Source organism: Fundulus heteroclitus, chromosome 1 (assembly GCF_011125445.2).
Source record: "Fundulus heteroclitus isolate FHET01 chromosome 1, MU-UCD_Fhet_4.1, whole genome shotgun sequence".
Lineage (NCBI taxonomy): Eukaryota > Metazoa > Chordata > Actinopteri > Cyprinodontiformes > Fundulidae > Fundulus > Fundulus heteroclitus.
In genome coordinates this window covers 11,290,119-11,311,526 of record NC_046361.1, presented here as the reverse complement: position 1 = coordinate 11,311,526, position 21,408 = coordinate 11,290,119, and the positions used below count along the sequence as shown (strand labels likewise).

At 38.3% G+C, this 21,408-nt stretch overlaps 1 protein-coding gene across 1 annotated transcript in view; it reads left to right on the top strand.

Moving 5' to 3' along the window:
• Positions 1-21,408, top strand: part of nphp4 (nephronophthisis 4) — a 293,994-nt gene that overhangs the window by 201,651 nt on the left and 70,935 nt on the right. Inside the window, exons 13-15 of the mRNA XM_036133980.1 lie at positions 7,221-7,378; positions 10,715-10,906; positions 19,063-19,250. Coding sequence (XP_035989873.1) covers positions 7,221-7,378; positions 10,715-10,906; positions 19,063-19,250 — 538 coding nt within the window. The remainder of the gene's footprint in view (positions 1-7,220; positions 7,379-10,714; positions 10,907-19,062; positions 19,251-21,408) is intronic.

Here is a 21,408-nt window from a genome sequence, read left to right as displayed (position 1 = left end):
GTGCTTCTTCTTAGCTCTGTGTTCTAAAAACTGTCTGAAACCTTCACAAAACTGCCCCATTCCCACCAGAATTAAGCTTCACCCAGGTTGATTTCATTATTAAGCAACTTTTAAAGAGTGTTGTGGCTCTGGATTTGATTTGGGGGAATCGGAGACTAAATTCAGAATGCATGGCACACATTTCAGACAAAACCTTAAATGTGATCTCTAGAACTGCTCGATCGTTTTAAACTGTTTTCAGTTTAACTCTCAAAAGAAATATGATTGGTTATTGATTATTTTTATTTTATTTTATTTCATTAATGTTTTTCCTTTTTGATTTATCCAGTATCTTATAAACCTAGACATTATCTTGCATCCAGTCCAACGCTAATCCGTTAATTTAAGCCAATTATGAGACGTTAGGACAGTTATTTCTCAAGGCTAGGATCTAGTATAAATATAATGATGCACATTTAAAGTGGTGTTTACAAACTACAGTTCTTAACAAGCTCAATGAAACGGAGGGCATCCAGTCATCGCATATACAGCTCCCCGCTGTTGTGGGTGTTTGCTGCCGCGAATTGGCTTGCAGTCATTTTGCCTTTGAAAGCTGCCTTGTCTTTTCTAAATTAGACCATGCTCCCCCACAATGATGCACACATTTAGGAATTGGTGCAGGGCACATTAGAAACAGTTGTGCAATCTCACAGTGTGAGAAAGGGCAAAGCAATCTCACACACACACACATACATACAGTATATATGTGTGTGTGTGTGTACTCGTTGAACCTTTTCAATTTCTGTCACAGTATACGGTAAATACTGGTGTTCTATTAAAGGATTCAGAGAGCATTAGTGGACAAACAGCATCATGGAGGACCAAGGTTAACCAGAGAGGTTAATATCTTCGGCTTTGAACATCTCACAGAGCTCTGTTCAATCCATAATCGTAAAATATGGCCAAAATGCAAACCTACCAAGGCGGGCAAGGGCAAGGAGAATATTACTTAAAGAAGTATTACATGAAGCATGGAAATACAGCTCTGGATCTTTTTACACAGCCTCCATTCAATCTGAATAGGTGGTAAATCCGGTTACGACACAACTATTAGCTGTGCACTTCCCAAATCGGAGTAGCAAAAGGAAAGGCCACTATTCAGATGAAAGCCATAAGCGAACCTGTACACCGTGTCCTCTACTTGCAATATAGGCGACACTGCAAACACGTGAAAGATCGTGCTCTAGTGAAAAAGGAACCACCACTGAATTTTCAGGTCAACATCGTATGAGAGGCAGAAATCTAACATTATACACTGTTCAGAACACACCATCAGCACGGTGAAACGTGTTGTTTGCCGCTCTTTAGCGCGGGCAGGGAAGCTGGTGATGAGGTGATGGGAAGATGAATGAACCTCCATCCAGTTCAAAGTGATGCCCTTCTTTGTGTTCGTCTGTCGCATAAAATTCCAGTGAAATATTTTTAACTATGTCATTTTTACATCAGAAAATTTGAAACTTCATCTGTGCTGAGTGTTGCCCATTTACTGATGTATGGAAACATCACCACTGTTGTTTTAAAGCTGCATGTCATTTTCACTGAAAAGGTTAGATGAATAGAAGGACCACAATTAAAACCGATGTATTACTCAATCCCAGTGCATCCAGTTTGCTAGGCTTGGTATGGATTTCTTCTAAAATGGGCACGAATCTTAGTAAGGCGGAAGGCTCTTCCTGGGGCCTCATGGTGATAAGGAGACAAAGTATTTTTAAAACTCTTCCAAGTTTTTCCTCCTCATTACTCCCAGATTGCTGTTTTGGCCTCACAGTTTTTCAGCTGGAACAGGAAAAACGAAGCCAGATTTGTTAAGTTATAGCAATAGTTAAAGGTTTTTCGATAGTGTTGTCAAAACCTGTTATGGAACAAATAGCCCTTGGAAATATAGAGAGACTCTGCGGATTTATTTGGCAATTTTTACATGTTCAGCCTTGAGTCATTTCTGAGGTTTCAGAAGCACTTGCTCTCCTCACATTAAGGCAGCAAAGCTGCACAGGGCTGAAGGCAATAAGTGTTGACGCGAATAAAGCAAATAGGTCCTGATCCTTATATCCATCTGGATCAGTTGTTTGTCTTGTAAAAGAGGACAAATGTGTTCATAGATAAAGGGCTAAACATGACAAAGTTTGGGACCGAACAAACAAAAGGAAATAAATCTGCAGTTAAAAAAATACTTAACACAAAATGTTTACTTTTAAGTCAACATCAGGTAAAATGTTAAGCTTATTTTGCTCCCCACTCACCCATCCATCCATCCATCCATCCATCCATCCATCCATCCATCCATCCATCCATCCATCCATCCATCCATCCATCCATCCATCCATCCATCCATCCATCCATCCATCCATCCATCCTTTCAGGTTGTAGTTGTTGTGGTGGCCAGTTCCTTAAATTATCCTGGATGCTTTTGTATAAACCTCCTTTATAGCAGTTTGTGGGGTTATAACTCCAGATTTGTTGGAGCCTAATAAATTTCAGAATAGGAGAAATACCATCTCAGCAATCTATCAAGTAGATCTGAAACGTTTCCTACAAAGTAAAAATCCTGTATTTATTTCTCCCTTTTTCTATTTGCTTCAGATTGTGAAAGCTGTGTTGCTGTGCTGCAGTACAGATTGAAATGGGTTTCTAACTAGACGGCAGCTGTTTTATTATGTTTCCTCCATCTATTATGCTTGAAATCCATACAGCTTAGGCTATGAATCATATTGCTTGGATAATCCAGGAAGTGTGGATGAGTCCTACTGAAGATAAGAGAATAATCAGGAGCACAATGTTGCAATGAAGAGAGACAATTGAATTTGGCTCTAAGTCGTGATGTGAGGAGAACTGCCAAAATATATTATCTATCTAGTTGTCTTTGTACTATAACTACCTAGACAGATAAAAGTTAAACTATTTTTCACTATGTGTTTTTTGTCCACGCTAGTAGTTTTAACCTCAGGACACAAGAAATGGATGGATGGACCGACGGATGGTTGAAATGAACAAGTGGACATAGGAGGCAATAGATGGATGGATATCTGAGGATTTAAACCCAATGCCTTCATGCTGTTGGTGCTAACCACTGTTCCACCAGAGATGAAAACATAGTTTAAATAATGAAACAGCATTGTTTTTTTTTTTTATTAAATATGTTCTTTTCAGTGTTTTCCAAAGCTGATTTTAACAATGTGGTCTTTGGTTTCCACATTAAAGGCTTCTAAAAGGCTAGCAGTTAATAAAGTTAAGGAATGGTTTGACCTTTAACCCACTGTCTCATAATAGGTCTCATTTATAATACTGTAGGTGGGTTCTCTCAATAAATTAGCCTTCAGAATTTACAGTTTAAAACTCCATTTGTCCTTGTAACCATAAAACCTGAAGACACCTGCCCATGAAAATCACTCATCCATCTGTTATCCCACCGCAACAGCTTCATGTCAGCAAGTTCAAAGGCACCAATTCTTTGCACCATTTAACAGTTTTAAAACTAGCGTCTCATACAGGCCAGCCCCGAGGTTATTGTCACTGGCTGTTTCATCACATGTTGCGCACACATGCACCTTGTGTGTATGCAGCAGCATGCTATTGGTCAAGGTCATTACTGTCCTCTTTGATGGTTAGTCAAAATAAATTCAGCTGCACATGTGTTGTGACAGGCCAACTAAAAGGTGCACATGTGTGAAGAGCAAGAGAGCCACAGAAAATGAAACACTTGACAACAAACGGCTTTATTTGCACCCTATAGATAATTGTTGCCACACCTCCAGCTGTGTGTCAGAAGAAACGATTTATGTTTCCAACAAAAAGTTACATCTATCTATCTATCTATCTATCTATCTGTCTGTCTGTCTGTCTGTCTATCTATCTATCTATCTATCTATCTATCTATCTATCTATCTATCTATCTATCTATCTATCTATCTATCTATCTGTCTGTCTGTCTGTCTGTCTGTCTGTCTGTCTGTCTGTCTGTCTGTCTGTCTGTCTGTCTGTCTGTCTGTCTGTCTGTCTGTCTGTCTGTCTGTCTGTCTGTCTGTCTGTCTGTCTGTCTGTCTGTCTGTCTGTCTGTCTGTCTGTCTGTCTGGCTCTCTCTCTCTCTCTCTCTCTGGAGGGAGATTCACATTCAGATTTCCATGCGTATTGTAGAAAATGGCATATGATGGTCCTGTTTAGGAAAATATTTAGAAATTTGATGCATATCCATATTGCAGATAACATATACCATCAGATTAGGGAGTTATTTCACAAACTAAAGTAGGCTGCAAATGACCTTCATATGACCTTTTAAAGAAAAACAAAGAGGAAAAAAGTAGCCTACCAGCTCCTAGTAATAAATTTTACACCGTGTCTCCAAAGCCTATTGTGGCTTCCTTGTCTAGCATAACTTTGTTAGCTGTCCTATGATGTCAAAAACAATCAAAAATGCATGTTGCCCAAGGCGCTTCTCTAAGAGACTCTATTGTAGGCTTAATCAAATGCAATTTTATTACAATCATAGTATTTTCATTGTCTCTCAAAATAAGAAGTTGTGAGTTAAAAGTCTTTGAGAAATCGACAAATTCTGGGAGGGACTGTTTGCAGCTTTTGTAATCATGAGTATCAATGGAAAAGGTGTAGTTGTATTTGTAATAATCCTTCTAAATAATCCATCTGATTTGTGTGATGGGTGTTTTCGCCAGAGCACCTGGTGTATGTTAAGGCCTCATTAAGATGTCACAGTGAAAGTGAACCAGATGAGGTAGGCGGAGCTGCATGTTTGCTGTGGAATTATAAATAGGTGCAGACACATATACACATTTTTCATATCCACACTCTGTTAAAAATGTACACCACATTATCTAATCCATCTATACCAGACATTACCTGCTGTGATATAATAAGAATATGTTCTGAAACAGGGGCTGTACAGTGGAACAGTGGGTAGCATGCAGCAAGAAGGTCCTGGGTTCAAATCCTACCCTTGCCCTGGATCTTTCTGCATGGAGTTTGCATGTTCTCCCTGTGCATGTGTGGGTTCTCTACGGCTTCCTCCCACAGTCCAAAAACATGACTGTTGAGTTAATTGGTCTCTCTAAATTCTCCTTAGGTGTCAGTGTGAGTGAAAGAAAAACATTTACCTTGCATGTTTTCTCATTCATGTTACACCTCTAAACTTAAACATATTTTGGGTAAATATTATGCTGAAGACCAACCCAAATTTGTACATAAAGGTATGGTGGAAGGGAAATAACAGACATTTTTGTGTTTTTTTTTTTTTACAGATAAAACTGTGTATATGTATTCATCTGTGCACAATCAGTACTGGAATTTTTTGAATTTTTTGAACTTTTTGGTTTAAACATCCGTTTTCAAGTCTTGCCACAGATTCTCAATTGAATCCAGATCTGGACTTTGACTGGACCATTTTAACACATGAATATGCTTTGATCTAAACCAGTCCGTTGTGGCTCTGGCTTTATGTTCAAAGTTGTTATGCTACCAGAAGATGAACATCAACCCTAGTCTCAAGTATTTTCCACCTCCTAACTGGTTTCCTGTTTCCTCTGGATTAAGCTCCGTGCATATTTCCATTGGCTCTGACTAGCTTCCCTGTTCCTGTTGAAGAAAAACATGCCCACAGCATGATGTTGCCATCACCAAGTTTCACCGTGGGGATGCATTGTTTTACATGTGGATCAAAATTTATAAATTTGATCTCATTTGACAAGGTCACGATCTTCCAGACGTTGGCTATGTCCACTAGACTACAATGAGGACTTTTCTTTCTTCCAACAATAGTCTCCCCTTTTCTTATTGCAAAGATGTATATACAAATTACTAGTTTCCTTCCACTCCTCAATTATGCAATGTTTTATTTTGATTATCAAACAACATTTTAACAGACTTAATTAATAGTTTTAAGTTTTAAGTTAATTAAAGTTTGAGGTTGCAATATGAAATAATATGAGAAAGTTTAAAGGATATGACTATTTCTGCAAAGCACTCCACCTCACTTTGTGATGTTTTAATGAAACATTTTGACAAAAAGTGCCCTATGCAAAATAAGTGATTATGAAAAATGTGTCACAAATCTAAACTAAACAGGAAATAATGTGACGTAGAGCAAACATGTGAACATACGGAGGACAGACCCCTACATGTTGTTGTTCAGAGTGATGTCCTGAAAGTCATATCGGAATATAACCAATAACTTGTGGGATGCAGTGGGTATGATAAAATAGCCTCCTTCATTTCTGACATCCTGTGGTTTCCTCTCATATTTTTTTAAGACAGAGATAGACTAGCGGAGATAAAAACATTTCAAACCCAGCTTGGTAAAGTTGTGTAAAAGATTTCAGCCTATGCTCATGATTTGACAATTGTCCTTGATTGGCTGCTCAAACATAGAAAAATTGGAATTTGTATGACAAGCTTTTAATTTCTTTATAATCTACCTGATGAAAATCTGCTACATCAATCAAAGAACCTACAACGCATTTATTTGTCTGTTCATATGTTATAGTACTTAGAGTAAAAATATCAGAATCTGTGAAAATCGGATCAAACTTTAGAGGAATTTGGTAAGAACAATAGAAAAGTCTGATTGGTGCATATCCCCTTGTAATGTATTCTAGACGAGTTATTAGAATCAGAGCAAACATTGACATGGACAAAGTAAACCCAGACCAGGGTAAGCTCCTTATCTCCTTTGTGACACATGGCTGCTGTGTGTTAAAGATACATATTTCCACTGTAAGCTCAGGGTTGGAGCAGTCAGAGCATTAGGCGGTTTCTAAAATCAGTTTTGACAAATCCACTACAAGCTTTTTACTTACTGCCTCATTCTTTTAATCCAGGCCTTCATTACCCAGTTTTACTTTCCATGGATCCAGTTGTCAGCTGTCTTTAGTGAAGTTAGTCCTTTATTTGGATTTCTCCTTGCTTGTAATTGTACTGTAGTGAGTCACTTCTTTATGATTCATACATCTTTGCCAACACTTCTGTGTGATCAGCTTGTAATTAGATAGTAGAATATGCTTTATGCCACACTGAGTGATGAGTATGAAAGTGAACTTAATTAATCGGGAACAGTCTCACTTATTAGTGAAGAAACATGGAGCTGGTTCCTGATCTTCTGCCAAGCTGCAGCAATTTCACTGCATTATTCCTGTTTGTTTCATTATTAGATCAGTCCTTGTGTTTTTTTTTTTTTTTAGGCCTGCTCGGGTGTTAGCAACATCACCCACCTGGAGATGGACCTTCAGCGGGAAGACGGCGAGACGACCTTCAAGAAGGAAGAAGGAGGCCAGCTTCAAGAGTTGCCCTTCACCCCTGTCCATGCTCCTGTCATCACTCTGGGAATGAATGTGCCGAGGTGAGCAGCTCATGTTGTTTGCCCAACATGGTAAAGGTGAATTTAATTCCACTCAAAGCCCCAGGAAAGTTTGATTGAAGGTGCCATCATCTGTTCAAATCTATCTTTACGTTGATCAATATTCTAAATTGGTATCATAGATGTAATGTATGTACACTAAATATCAAATGTCCAAGGACAAAGCAGTGTTCTGTCATCTTCACATATTCTGGACTTTCTGTCACTTGGTTCTTGTTTTGAGAGATTTCAGTTTCTGAAGGACACGTCAGTAAGAATGTTTTTAACCAATGTGCTCCGGGAGTCCATTATTAGGTCAACACATTCTAGATTTAAGTGGACCACAAAACTGCCTATTTAAATTAACTGGTAATAGCGTATTTTTCGGACTATAATTCGCTCGGGAATTAGAAGTCGCATTAGTTAAAAAATGCGGCATAAAGAGGAAAAATAAAAACATATATAAGTCGCACCGGACTATAAGTCTCATTTATTTAGAAAGTTATTTCACCCAATCCAAGACTAAAAACTTAAAAATGTAATCTGTCAAGGCAATTTATGCAATTGCATCCACGACAGGCTGAATAACATGGAACATACCTGGGAGGTTGAATGGGGTAAAGCGGCGTAACAAGCAGCAACTCCAAACAGCAAGATTAATTTGAATTTCTCCAATGTGAGATCAATAAAGCCTATCTTATCTTATCTTATCTTAAGCCTATCTTATCTTAGATTCTTGCCAGCACATTTCAGCATAACGGGCTGTTACGCCCGGATGATTGAGAAGTGAATGCATCCAGACACAGCAAAAGCAACATACAAATCTGTGTTCAGTGTTTGTTGTCTATAAGTTAATGTTTCAATTAATTTTTAAATGGTACAGCGCAGCATATAGTTTTCACAAGCCTAGATCGCCCTCTTGTGGCTACAGACGCTAATGTTTACTCCTTGGTTCATGTTGGTCAGTATAATTTACCATTTAAATTTGATATATAAATCACACCTGACTAAGTCGCAGGATCGGCAAAACTGTGAAAAAAATACGATTGGTTTTTTATAGTCCAAAAAAAAAAACAATGATGGCTAAGAAAAAAAGTGATTAAGAGAGTTTTGAGTTTGTGGCTTACAGTGGAAGCAGCATGATCTGAAGTAGAATTACAATGGAGTCATGAGCTTCAGATGAAATAAACCTGACATGCAATAATGGATTAATGTGTGACCAATATTTCTGTTTCTAAGAACATTATTTCCACTATTAAGTATGGTGGATAATTTGTGATGCCTTGGGCCAGTTTCTCTTTCAGGAAACTCACTAAGAGCCTGATGAGAACGTATGCCATCATAAACTCTGCGATTCTAATGTAGCAGGCTGTCATGGGTCTTTTCAGCAGAGTTTTTTTCAACCTATCTCAGTCCACTGACCTAAATCCTGCAGAAAACCTGCTTGATGAAATAAGAAGAAGGGGGATAGTAGAAAGAGAAATGGTGAAAGATCCCTCTCTCTGTGCGCTCCAGCCCTGTAGACTGTTAAAGGAGAAACTCTGTGTTGTCTCACTGATAAACGCAAGCTGTATAAAGTATGACAACAGGACTATCAATAATTGTGCCACCTGTCATTTTGTTAAAAATAAATGTGGTATTTTTCCCATTTCAATCATTTTTATTTCAATTAAATATTAGATTTGTTTTAATCCTTTGTGTGAAACTAGTGATACTACAATAAATATTATTAAATAACGTAAAGCTTTTCCCACGTCTCTCACCAGTGGCGCCCAAAAATCTGATCCACACTGTAAAATAATAGGGAGGACCTCCACCAACTCATCTTAATTTCATATTTATGAATCTAGTGACACTTTTAGTAGGTACTTAAATGTGGACAATCCATGTTTATTACGTGGTTATCATCCTAAATTCAGTCTGTGTGGAACTGAAGCATTGCCTCCTACAACCCAAAACTACTAGATCTTCAACTTTTCCTGGGGGGAAATTTCAAGCCGAGCGGCTGATCCGAATAAATCAGTCTAATATACATTTCTTGACCCTGCTTTTAATCTTTACTTCAGGTTCTGGAGTTCATCCAAGTGTTCAAATAGGGTTGAGAGGCATATTTTAACTTTGGTGCGATCAAGCTTATTTTACTGAACTGACCCTAAAGATTTACAATATCAGTGAAAACACTTTCATATCTGTTGAGTTAGGTCCCAGAATGACAAAAGTACACTTTGCAAATAACGAGCAGAGAAACTGAGAAACAAAGCCTTGTAGTGGTGAACGGCGTCAGTAAATAAGCATCTGGCACTGAAACAACTTCCCGATCCCGGCAGTTTTGGATCCAGACACCATGTTGTTCAGTTCAGTGAGCTGAAACATCTTTGCCTCTTCAGTCACAGCCAGAACATCTTTTTGACTGTTTTCAGAGTGAAATGACCCACTTTTTGGAGAAGAACAATGAAGTCAAGAGAAGTTTAATCCAAGTAGCTGTGCATATCTGATGGAGCCCCCTTTTGAAACAAAGATGATGGATTGAATATTAATCCAGAGTGACTAAATTAAGAGACAAGTTTAAGGAATGGGAAAGTGACAGAAAGCGTGAAATTCATACAGCTGCAGAGGAAACCACAATTGATTCCCCCCATCACTGTCATCCTGATTAGTTGGATCAAGGCTTTGTTCTTTCAGAAAATTTTTAATTACTGGCTCAGCTATTTACCAAATGGACTCAGACCGGGTTGGTGTTATGACGTTATTGCTCATTTCCTTATGCCTGCACTTTAGCCAGCCATCTGTGTGCTGCGTTTGTCAGAGCCATGGCATCCTGCGTTAAAAGTATAAGTTATGAATGTTGCGATAAGTCTGGTGAAACAGGTGGCCATTGTGATTAGAGATAACTGGCAATTATGCTTGAAAATCCTGTGGGAGCGCTTTGGCACCCGTTCCCTGTTTCCTCCCCTGTAACTATCATCCTGGATCTACAGTTTGATGGATATCGCTGACATCCGTATGCTGTCTAATCATCGTTTCATCACATTTATGCTTAGTGCAGACGGATATTGCAACTCGAGTTTAGTTAGACGGCATGAAGTGACAAAGTTGACATCTTGAATTAGTATAAAAAAGGATGCTGGATAAAGCGGGAAAGGTTTGAATTGATAAACAGGTGTTGTATTTTACCCAGCTCTCGTCATCTTTCCTGTCTCGTTTCAGACAAATCACCTTAATGAGGCCTGCGCAACACGTTACCTCCTGTTGTTTGTCAAGCATCAAGAACACATTTGAAGAAGTCTGTGTGGCATGCTCTAACGGATCTGACATTTTCCTTCAATGATCTTTCTCCAGCTCCTGCTCAGTCAGCTCCAGGAGCTCACTGGCACACCTTTTCTCTGCCGGATTTCCTGAAATCCTGGACTGCAGTGGGCAGGTGGCAGAAGTCCTGGACCCCACTGAAGCGATGCCCTTCGATCCTCAGCGGGAGGAGGCTGACCTTTTAAAGGGAAACCTGCTGGTGTTTCAGTTTCTGGCATTTACCAGGTAAGGCCTGTGGTGCTGGGACACATGCAGCAGCAGTGATGATACTGACTCTTAGCAGCATCCCGTGTCCTGAGCAGTGTTATACTCTCCACAGCTTTAGTGTGAAGATCAATATAGGTGGAGCAGTGTTATAAAGTGCTAAATGTTCATACCCCTTGTACTTTTCCACAGTTTGTCACATTAGAACCTCAGCAAACATCAGTGTGTGTCAGTAGGATTTTCTGTGGTTGACCAACACAAAGCAGGACATAACTGTGAAATAGAAATCATACATGGATTTCATTGTTTTTACAAATAAGACATTTGTATTCAAATCAATTTATAATTTCTAAATACATATAAAACTTTTTTATTTACCCCATCTACATCAATACTCATAGGACTGCTTTTTGTTAGTTACAGCTGCCAGTGTTTGCATAACTAGAGCCTGAAATAAGTAAAGAAATAAATATTTCCTTTTATAGTCCCACACAGGGGAAATTTTGTCTCTGCATTTAATCCATCCCTTAGGAAACAGTTGGCTGCCTGCGCTGTGTGGTACCCTGGGAGCATTCTGGGGCTAAGGGTTTTGCTCAGGAACCCATGGTGGCAGTCTGAGGGGATTGAACCAGGTTCTTGCAGCCTTCTCAGAACTTCTCTAACCACTAGGCTACCACTCTCCCTCAAATGGGTACCCAGTATGCTTAGCAAAAGAGCTTAGCTCAAGCTCAGTCAGATTGAATGAAGATTCTTTGTGAAGCATCAATGTTCAACTAATTCAGTCTTGCCTCTGATTCTCTGTTGAAATTAGGCCTGGACTTTGACTAGGCCGTTCTAACACATTAATGTGTTTTGATCTGAACTTGTTTACTGTAACTTTAGCTATAATGTTTGTGCCGTTCTCCAGAAAGGTGAAACTCTGCCTCTGTTTCAAGTATTTTGCTGCTTATAATGCTGCATTCAGACCGAACGTATTTTTAGCGTCAAAAAGGTGTCCAATGCCTCAACTTGGATGCTTGTGCAGAGGGTCAACAAAGTGTGGACAGACTGGTCTGATGCGCACTGGGAGGAGCTACCCTGTTCTTTTCCTCAAGTGCAAGGAAATATTTACGGAGATAAATTTTGATAACTTACCCGAGATCCTCGCTAATCCTCCTCCAGGTAAGGTCCTTTACTGTCTCTGTAGTGATAACTCGACTGGTCATAGAATGATAATAACTATAGGATGGCCACAAACAGTGATGATGAGTTTGTCCTCCATTGTCGACTTTCTGGCTTTTAATGGTCCTTTCATCCTGTTGAAAAATGTACCACTACGTCACATAACGGAGTCCCTGAGATTGGTTGACGCTTCACGTCCAGCTGCAAACGTTCTGATTTTCCAACTCTAGAGTTTGCTGCTTTGGATGCTCAAAGCTCAAAACGACGGGTGATTCTCACTGTAGGACATTTAAATGCTCCTAGATGCGCATCTATCTAGATTTTTCATGTAAACCAGAAGCACCTGACACTCAAAATGCGTTTCGTGTAAACACAGCATAACAGATTTCCTTCCATTATTACCCTGGATCTAACTCCATCCATTTTCCAACTGGCTCTGACCATCTTTCCTGTCGGCAAAAAACAAAAGCATCACCTCACAAAGTTAACACAAGGACTGTCTGCATAGCAGTGTTAGTTTCTGCTAAACAACATTTTGCATATAGGCCAAACCACTCAGTTAAGGTCTCCTCTGACCAGAGCTCATACATCTACATGTTTGCTGTGCCTCTTACATCAGAGGTCCACAACCACCAGGCAGCGGCCCAATAAGGCACCATGGGTAATTTGATTTTGCAGTGTACCAAATAACTACAGTGATCTGATCATGAGAGCTGATTTATTTTTTTTTTTTTGGATGCATCCTTTGAGCGGTGCACTGGACTAGTAAAAAGATGCACAGTGAAGAATGAGCAGGACTGTAAGCATCTTATCTTATCTTGGCATGCATGAGCGAGAATACAAGGCCTGACCCAGAATTAAGTTACTGCCTTCTTATGTATTGGTTGTATACTCAGCAGCTCCTCCAAAGCTGGGCATCTTGACCCTCTCTCTGCTTAAGGTTGCCCTTGCTGAGCTTAGACGAACATCTAGGTCTTTGGTAGGTTTGCAGGTATCTGATACTCAGCTTTGGGATTATGCACAGAACCATTGTGCTCCAAGCCTTTAACACTTTGGACATTTATTTAATCGACTTTATCGCTCCTGGTCTTCAACAAAGCTGCTGAGGCCTTCATGGGTGTTCTGTTTTTATGTCAAGAGTAAACTACACACAGGTGGAGTTTACTTACTAAATAGATGATCCAAGTAAAAGTCCTTAATACAGACTAACTTCATTTACATTTCCAAGATTATTACGTAAAAAAAGTGAAAACCATGTATCTTTTTACTACCCTTTCATTAACTGTGCACTGCTTTGTGTTGGTCTATCACATAACAGATTAACTCCTAATTAGATACGTTGAAGTTTTAGTTGTAATGTGAGAATATGTCCGAGGGGTCTGAATACTATTTAAGTCCCTCTGTGTGAATATCCACACGATGTTACTGATTTTGTATCCGTAGTTGTGTCAGAATTGTTGCTTTGTGAGGAAATCAGAGCAGGCACTAATTTGACAGCTCCTCACACATTTCTTTCTGTGGGCAGAGCTGCTGGCTTTGTATCTGCATTGAGAAATTGATATCATAGATGGCTTTTTGTTTAATGGTTAAGGATAATCCCCCTCTGCCTGTCTAGACAGCTTTCATTTGTATTTATTTATGCGTTTATTTCCTTTTGTCATCTGCGGAAAGACTTCAGTTCACATATGTGAGCCATAAAGTCCTGCCAGTCAAACTATGCACACGTCTTTTCCACACCCATACATGGCGTGTGTACTCTGTATTACAGAAGCGCATATTTCCTGTCAAATCAGGCTGAATAGCACCTCTGTCATTGTCCCATCAGAGAAACCTATGGAGTAGTCATCCCATCTGACGGGAGCTGACAGTGACAGGGGGCTGCTGAGGGACGTCAACAAAAGCCGCCGCTCTTTGTGTCGCTCCATCAGCAGTCCTTTTCATTTGTCTTGGTTGTCATTGACTCATCAGCGCAGTGCGTTGACTTCTCGTTCTAACCCCAATAGTTTCTAACTTCGTGCCGTTTAGAAGCTTGATACATGAAACTATTTGCATTGTTTATTTATGGATCTTTGGCTTGATGCAGTTTCTGTTTGGAGCAATTACAATCAGGACTTTTAACTGACAGCACGTACATGTGGGTCGCTGACAGATGGGAAAATTACACCAGACTCATGTTCCCAAGCTAGATATTCAGATTTAATTCAATTCAATTTTATTTCTATAGCGCCAGTTCACAACACATGTCATCTCAAGGCACTTTACAAAGTCAAATTCAATCAAATCAAATCATACAGACAGATTGGTCAAAACGTTTCCTATCTAAGGAAGACCAGCAGATTAAATTGAGTCTTTACAAGCAGCATTCACTCTTCATGAAAGTGCGTAGAGGCGCAGTGGACAGTTGTCTGCAATGTCGTTGGCTTTGATTTCTGCAAAGTCCATGGCTTTGCAGAAATCCCTCATACTGAGCATCCATAAAGCAATGGTGGAGAGGAAAACTTCCCTTTAACAGAGATGAACACCTCCAGTAGAACCAGGCTCAGTGTGGATGGCCATCGGACTCGACCGACTGGGAGTTTAAAGAAGACAGAGCAGACACACAAAAAAGCACAGAAGCACACACTGATCCAGTAATCTGTTCTACATTAGATGGTAATAGCGGGTGATCTGTCTTCTCTGGATGATGCCACAGCTAACAGAACGCCAGACCAGGTGTACCTACTATGAAGAAAAAAAAGACAGAAAACATAAAGTTGAAAGCTGAAATAACAATAAACAAAGCAAATTGGAGAACAGTAGGAGAACTCAGCACAATGAGAAAAATAAGCCCTGATGTCCTCCAGCAGCCTAAGCCTATAGCAGCATAACTATAGAGGTTGCTCAGGGTAACATGAGCCACTCTAACTATAAGCTTTGTCAAAAAGGAAAGTTTTAACATTAGTCTTAAAAGTAGACAGGGTGTCTGCCTCACGGACCAAAACTGGGAGTTGGTTCCACAGGAGAGGAGCCTGATAGCTAAAGGATCTGCCTCCCATTCTACTTTTAGAGACTCTAGGAACCACCAGCAGACCTGCAGTCTGAGAGCGAAGTGCTCTGTTAGGAACATACGGGGTAATCAGAGCTCTGATATATGATGGAGCTTGATTATTAAGAACTTTAAACGTGAGAAGAAGAATTTAAATTGTATTATTGATTTAACAAGAAGCCAATGAAGGGAAGTTAAAATGGGAGAAATATGATCCCTCTTATTGATTTTCATCAGAACTCTTGCTGCAGCATTTTGGATCAGCTGAAGGCTTTGAACTGCATTTTGTGAACTTCCTGATAAGTAAAGAATTACAATAGTCCAGCCTTGAAGTAACAAATGCATGAACTAGTTTTTCAGTATTACTTCTGCACAAAATATTTCTAAATTTGGCGATATTCCGGAGGCGAAAAAAAGAAACCCTGGAAGCCTTTTTAATATGGGATTTAAATGACACGCCCTGGTCAAAAATAGCACCAAGATTTTTGACTTTACTACCAGAGGCCAGAGGACTCTGGTCCAGGTTTTGATGTCATCAAGACATGCCTGTCGAGTGAGTAATTGATTGAATTCATCAGGATTTATGGATAAATATAGCTCAGTGTCATCAGCATAACCGTGGAAAATAATCCCATGCTGTCTGATCATTTTACTAGTCGGAAGTTGGAATTGGTCCAAGCACTAAACCCTGTGGTACTCCACAAGTGACCCTAGAATTTGAAGAAGATTTATTAATAACATGAACAAACTGGAATCTGTCCGATAAATAAGATTTAAACCAGCCTAATGCTTTCCCCTTAATTCCTACAGTAGATTTCGGGATACATTAGATTTTCTGTGTAAGACTGCACAATATATAGCAAATATATTGCCAGCAAGAAATCAGTGTGCCTTATTCATATGAACAGATTGTTTGGAGTGCTGCAGTTGTTGGTGAAAGCTTTCAAAGTGTTATGTACTTGCATTTTACAGGCTAATGTAATATTTAGTCAGTTGAACAGTTGCAGATCAGCAGATGCTCACACTAGATACAAACAACATTGCTAAAAATGTGACAGGGCACAAAGCAAAGAAAACAAATTAAAGGACATTTGCATATATATATATATATATATATATATATATATATATATATATCAACTAATATCACCATCTCAAGATTTTACTATGTAATTGCCAATACAAGATTTTCTAATATTGTGCAGCCCTACTAGGGCATTTCTCAAATGACGTCACATTTTCCCCGAGACAGCCGGTTTCCTGGCTGGTTGTACAGGAAGAGTGCAAATTACACTGGCAACAACCGCAATAACAATAATTCTGGAGGATGATGACATCCCATGAGCTTCATTACAATCTGCTTCAATCGAGAAACCCAGCATAGAACAGCTGAAACGTTGGTTGAAATGTAGAGTCAAAATGAGGGGAAAGACATTAGTACTTGTAGAAAGGTAGGAGAGGCTGTACTCTCCTCTCACAACGGATCAAACCCAAGGAAGAAACCTGCTGAATACGCATAGAATTGCAGTTAATACTAAGAAAAAAAAATATTATTACAGACCTATGTTTTAATTTATTGTAGAGCTCATTGCAGAAAATAGACTTAAAAACAGTCAATCATTCAGCTGTAATCAGACACTCCTGTCTCCTGTTCACGCACACGCACACACACACACACACACACACACACACACACACACACACACACACACACACACACACACACACACACACACACACACACACACACACAAAGAAGATCACTATGAGAGAAACTGTCTACCTGATCAGTGAAAAGAAGTGGAAGACCAGCAAGAAACCCCCCAAGAAGCGATTGTTGTGAAAAAAAATTATATCAGGAGCCAAGATTGTCAAAAGCCATGTAGGGGGACACGAGAAACATGTGATAGAAGCTGCTTTTATCTAATGAAATCCTAGAAGAAAACCTGTTAGTGGCTGCAAACAACTTGAGACTTTGCAGAACAGGTTTAAACATTCAGCCAAGGTTGCAATGGAGTGGTTTAGTTCCAGGTTTATTTATGGTTTAGAATGACATGCGGACCTAAATTGAGAATCTGTGACAAGACTTGAAAGATTGTCCTTTAAAGATGCTCTCCATCCGATCCATCTGATTTTCTTTATATAGTCTATATAGTCCCTAGGCATGTTTTTAAAAATTATTCTAGATATGTTTAGCTGTAACTGCAATGAAACAAAGTTTTATAAAGTCACTCAAGTTGGCTGAATACAAGTGCTTGTCATATTTTTGAGATTTCATTTTTCTACACATGTATTAAAATACATGTCATTCTCCTTTCACTGTACAATAATGTGCTACTTTGTGTTGGGTAAATCAAAATTAAATTCAATGAAGTTTATGGTTCTAACGTACACAAAATGTGCAACGTTTTAATACGTTTACAAGGTACTGTTTTTCTGTAGCCTTTAAAATGTGAAATGTTTGTAAAAAATATTTGGTTCCCAGTAAAACAATGTGGAGTTCTGCAAATGATTAGTCATCCGCTCTATCGCTGGAATTGCTCCGATCCGTTAGTTTTGTGCAAATTATTACTCAAGCCACCTAATAAAATAAACTTTCATAAAGTTGGACTTTCTGAGTTTAATTTTATAGTAGCCCCCAAAGCAAAGTGTCCATAAACATGTGACCAATGGAAAAAATAAATAAAAAATCTTGACGTATGCTACAATAAATTCTAGAGATGTGTTATTTGGTATGAAGATATTATATACTTCAGAGGAAACCTATTTTGATGTTCTTGTGAGTGCACTCATGCTCAGATTCCATAAAGGCTCACAATTTAATCACATCCTCACTGCAGGCGAGATGGTGAAAGCATTTCGATTGTTGTATTGTTTAAAGTACAGCAGCGGATGTTTAAAGCCTGTGGGTAAGTTAAAATAGTTTCACATAAAAAGCTGAAGACAGTGCAACAAAACCCAAAGTATGGATTTCTATCTCCGATTTAACGACACGCTGGAAAGAAGGCTGATTTAATTCTTCGGCTTCTTTTTAAAAGCAAGCTGGAGTGCTGCTTGATCCCACACACTCGAGCTCACAGTTAATTGCAGATCTGTGTGGCTCTCTGTCGAGTGGGGCGAGGGTGGTTTAGCTACCACATAATTATGACAAACAGGTATGGCAGGCGTTAGTTCTTACTGTGCAGCAGTATCGCTGAAACAAGTTAGGAGGCTGTGGCCGGACGGTGTAATTTCTTCCTGTCTCAGGTTTTATGATTATGCATCTCCTGTAACAGGATGTCCATGGATTAGCTTCCAGTTTAGACTGCGATGTTATGCCTGTCTGTTTAAAAGCACATATTTTAGTTTTAATGCTGCTCCCTGCTTTTATTCCGAATCTGTTACGAAATGATTATTCAAACCCGATACCTTAGATCCTTTCTGTTTATCGGGTCGCAAAGAAGCAGCTGAGCCTGTTCTGAATGCGTTCTTGTTTTAATTATTCACAGCTTAAAGTCACTTTTTTTGCAAGCTCACTGGGAGTCTTTTCGAGTAAATCTTAGTATTGAAGTGTTGAATTGGAAGTTTGTAACAGTGTGTGAAATTGCACTCAGAGGGAGGCGTTTGTGCGAAAGGCAACACAAACCGCTGGGGCTTTCTTGGTCTCAAAGGCCTCTTTTTCCCAAATGTGACTCTTTCAAACAAAGGAAGGATTTTATTTGTGTGAACTTGAATGAAGGTATATTCATACACCAGCTTCTTTTCCACATGTTGCATCAAGTGTTTCATTTGTAGGACTTGCAAGCCCTTTTTATTTAGCGTTTCTTCCCTAGAAGAGTCTTATATAAACAGTTATCTGAGATGCAATTTAATCCCAGTTGTAGCTAATGGCATCATATTTGAACATGTATAAATCTTATTATTTTTATTTTTCAGTAATCATCAGATGTAATTATAACATGTTTATATATCTATGTTTTGAAAGATTTACATATTTTTCTTTTCTTTGCAGAATACCATCAGCAGGTGTTGATAGTGACTGGCCTCGTAACATCTATGTTACCTTCCAGTTTTATCGCTTTCCACCTGTCACGTCACAGCAACTTAAGCTGCTGACCAGCGATAAGGTTCGGCACAAAGCTAGCGAGGCACTTCCTTGTGTCTTAGCCACCATCAACAAAGACGGATCTGTTAATTATGGTAAGAGTTCATGTCTGCAGCAGAATAAGAATGGATTATTCTATGCTTCCATTCATTCGTATTTGCCGGTAGAGTTGTCATGTTGAGTTCAGAGTTTTTGATTTTATGGCTTCAGACAAAATTTCTTGACATATTTTTTGTGTTGTTTCTCATATAAATAGTGGTAAGGATTAGGATGCTTTGCTAAAGTTCTTATTTTCTTTTATCTGGGCCACATTTTGCCATGTTAGAACCATAAACTCTAATCAGCGGCAAGGCTTTCGAGGTATTTCTACTGGATTTGCACATCTAAAGACTGAAATTTTGATTGGTTGTTCTTTACAACAATGCTGAGGCTCGATCAGATTGGATGATTACATCTTGCCACAGATTCCCAATAGAATTTATTTTAAAGCTTGGGATCTTGTTTTACAAACTATCTAACTTAGTAACTCTTCCTTAACTTTCTCAGCAACTTTATCACTGACATATCTGCTTGGTTCCTTGATCCTCCTAATCCTTTTTCTTTGCTAAGGTTCTTTATCAAACCTCTGAAGCTTTTACACAGCAGCGGTATATAGATTATCTACAGTATCTATTCATGTAGTAGTTAATCACATGGAAGATATATTACAGCTTCTGAGTATGATATTCAGCACCCAAATGTACCCCCCCCCACACACACACACACACATAAATAAAGAAATAAATAAAAATAAATATAATATAAATATAATATAATATAATATAAATAAAACTAAAAGATTGCTATGTTCTTTGTAGATCTGGTGACTTTCAATTCAAGAATTTATAGCAAGTGATAAACAAGTGCTTTTTAAATTCGAATAAGACATTGGCTCTCGTTTTATCTGAAAGGGAGATCATTTATCTAGTTATTGTTGAACTGTCTGCACAACACCGCTGCACTTTTTCTCAACCATGTAAGAACATTTTGCCCTCTATGTTTGGTAATTTTTCCTGACTTGGAGCCAGAGGAACCGCCTGTCCGTCCAGAATCCAGAGATTCATGTACGGAGATACTAAGCCCACTGGGTGAAAACTTTTAGAACTAATTTCTCCATATTAAACAACTTTGAGTCACTTACAGTATTAAACAAACAAAAAAATCACAGATCTGTTACTTTACTTAAAAAGAGAAACCTTGATGAGCATTAATACACAAATGTGATTACTGAGGGATTCTGTCATTTTAGCCCTACATCATTTAATTCTGTTATATTTCCATAATAGTTTGTTTAAATAAGTCAATTTAAAGCTGCTGGGCTTATATGGATTCCTGGCCATGACCCTGATATTGCCATTTTAAACTGCACATTGTCACTCAGTGTAATCAAAATTCTTCTCTAAAGCCTCCGATATTGAGTTTTTAATTTTGTATCCTTCACACCTTGATGCAATGTTATCTGCTCTTGTTTCCATGACTTTTTTTTTTGCTGAGATCAAGTTTTGTTTTCTTCTATTGACCTAATAAAAGTATGAAAACATTTTTGTAGTTTACTGACAGAAAAACAGACAAAGAATTGGTTGTAAATAACTATAAATAACTCCCAACTGAAAGCGATTATTCAAATTCCACACTTAATGGACACAATATCAGTCATTATTTAGTATAATAGATAAGTGATAATTATATGAAACACTTTACATTTGAATAATCTCTTTTTGTTGCATATGAATCGTTTAGCTTTCAGTAAAGTCTTTAATTTCTGCGAAGTTGCAAAATTGGACAGAAAATATCATCACTGTTATGACACAGGAACATTACAGTATTTTACTTTTAATGAGTCCATGAGCTGGTTTAATTTCTTCTTTTTCTAAACACCATAAACATCAAAAGAAGCGTAAATATGCAAGATTAACAGGTGTCTACTTTACCCATATATATATATATATATGTATATATGGGTAAATATATGGGTATATATATATATATATATATATATATATATATATATATATATATATATATATATATATATATATATATATATATATATATATATATATATATATATATATAACCAACAATTGTTATTCACTATATAGGTACTTCTTGATTCATTAATTTATATCTTTTTCTATTTACTCTACATGGTTATTTATATTTTCAGTTACCTAATTTTCTGAACAATCCACAGTGTTTTCTTTTATTTTCTTC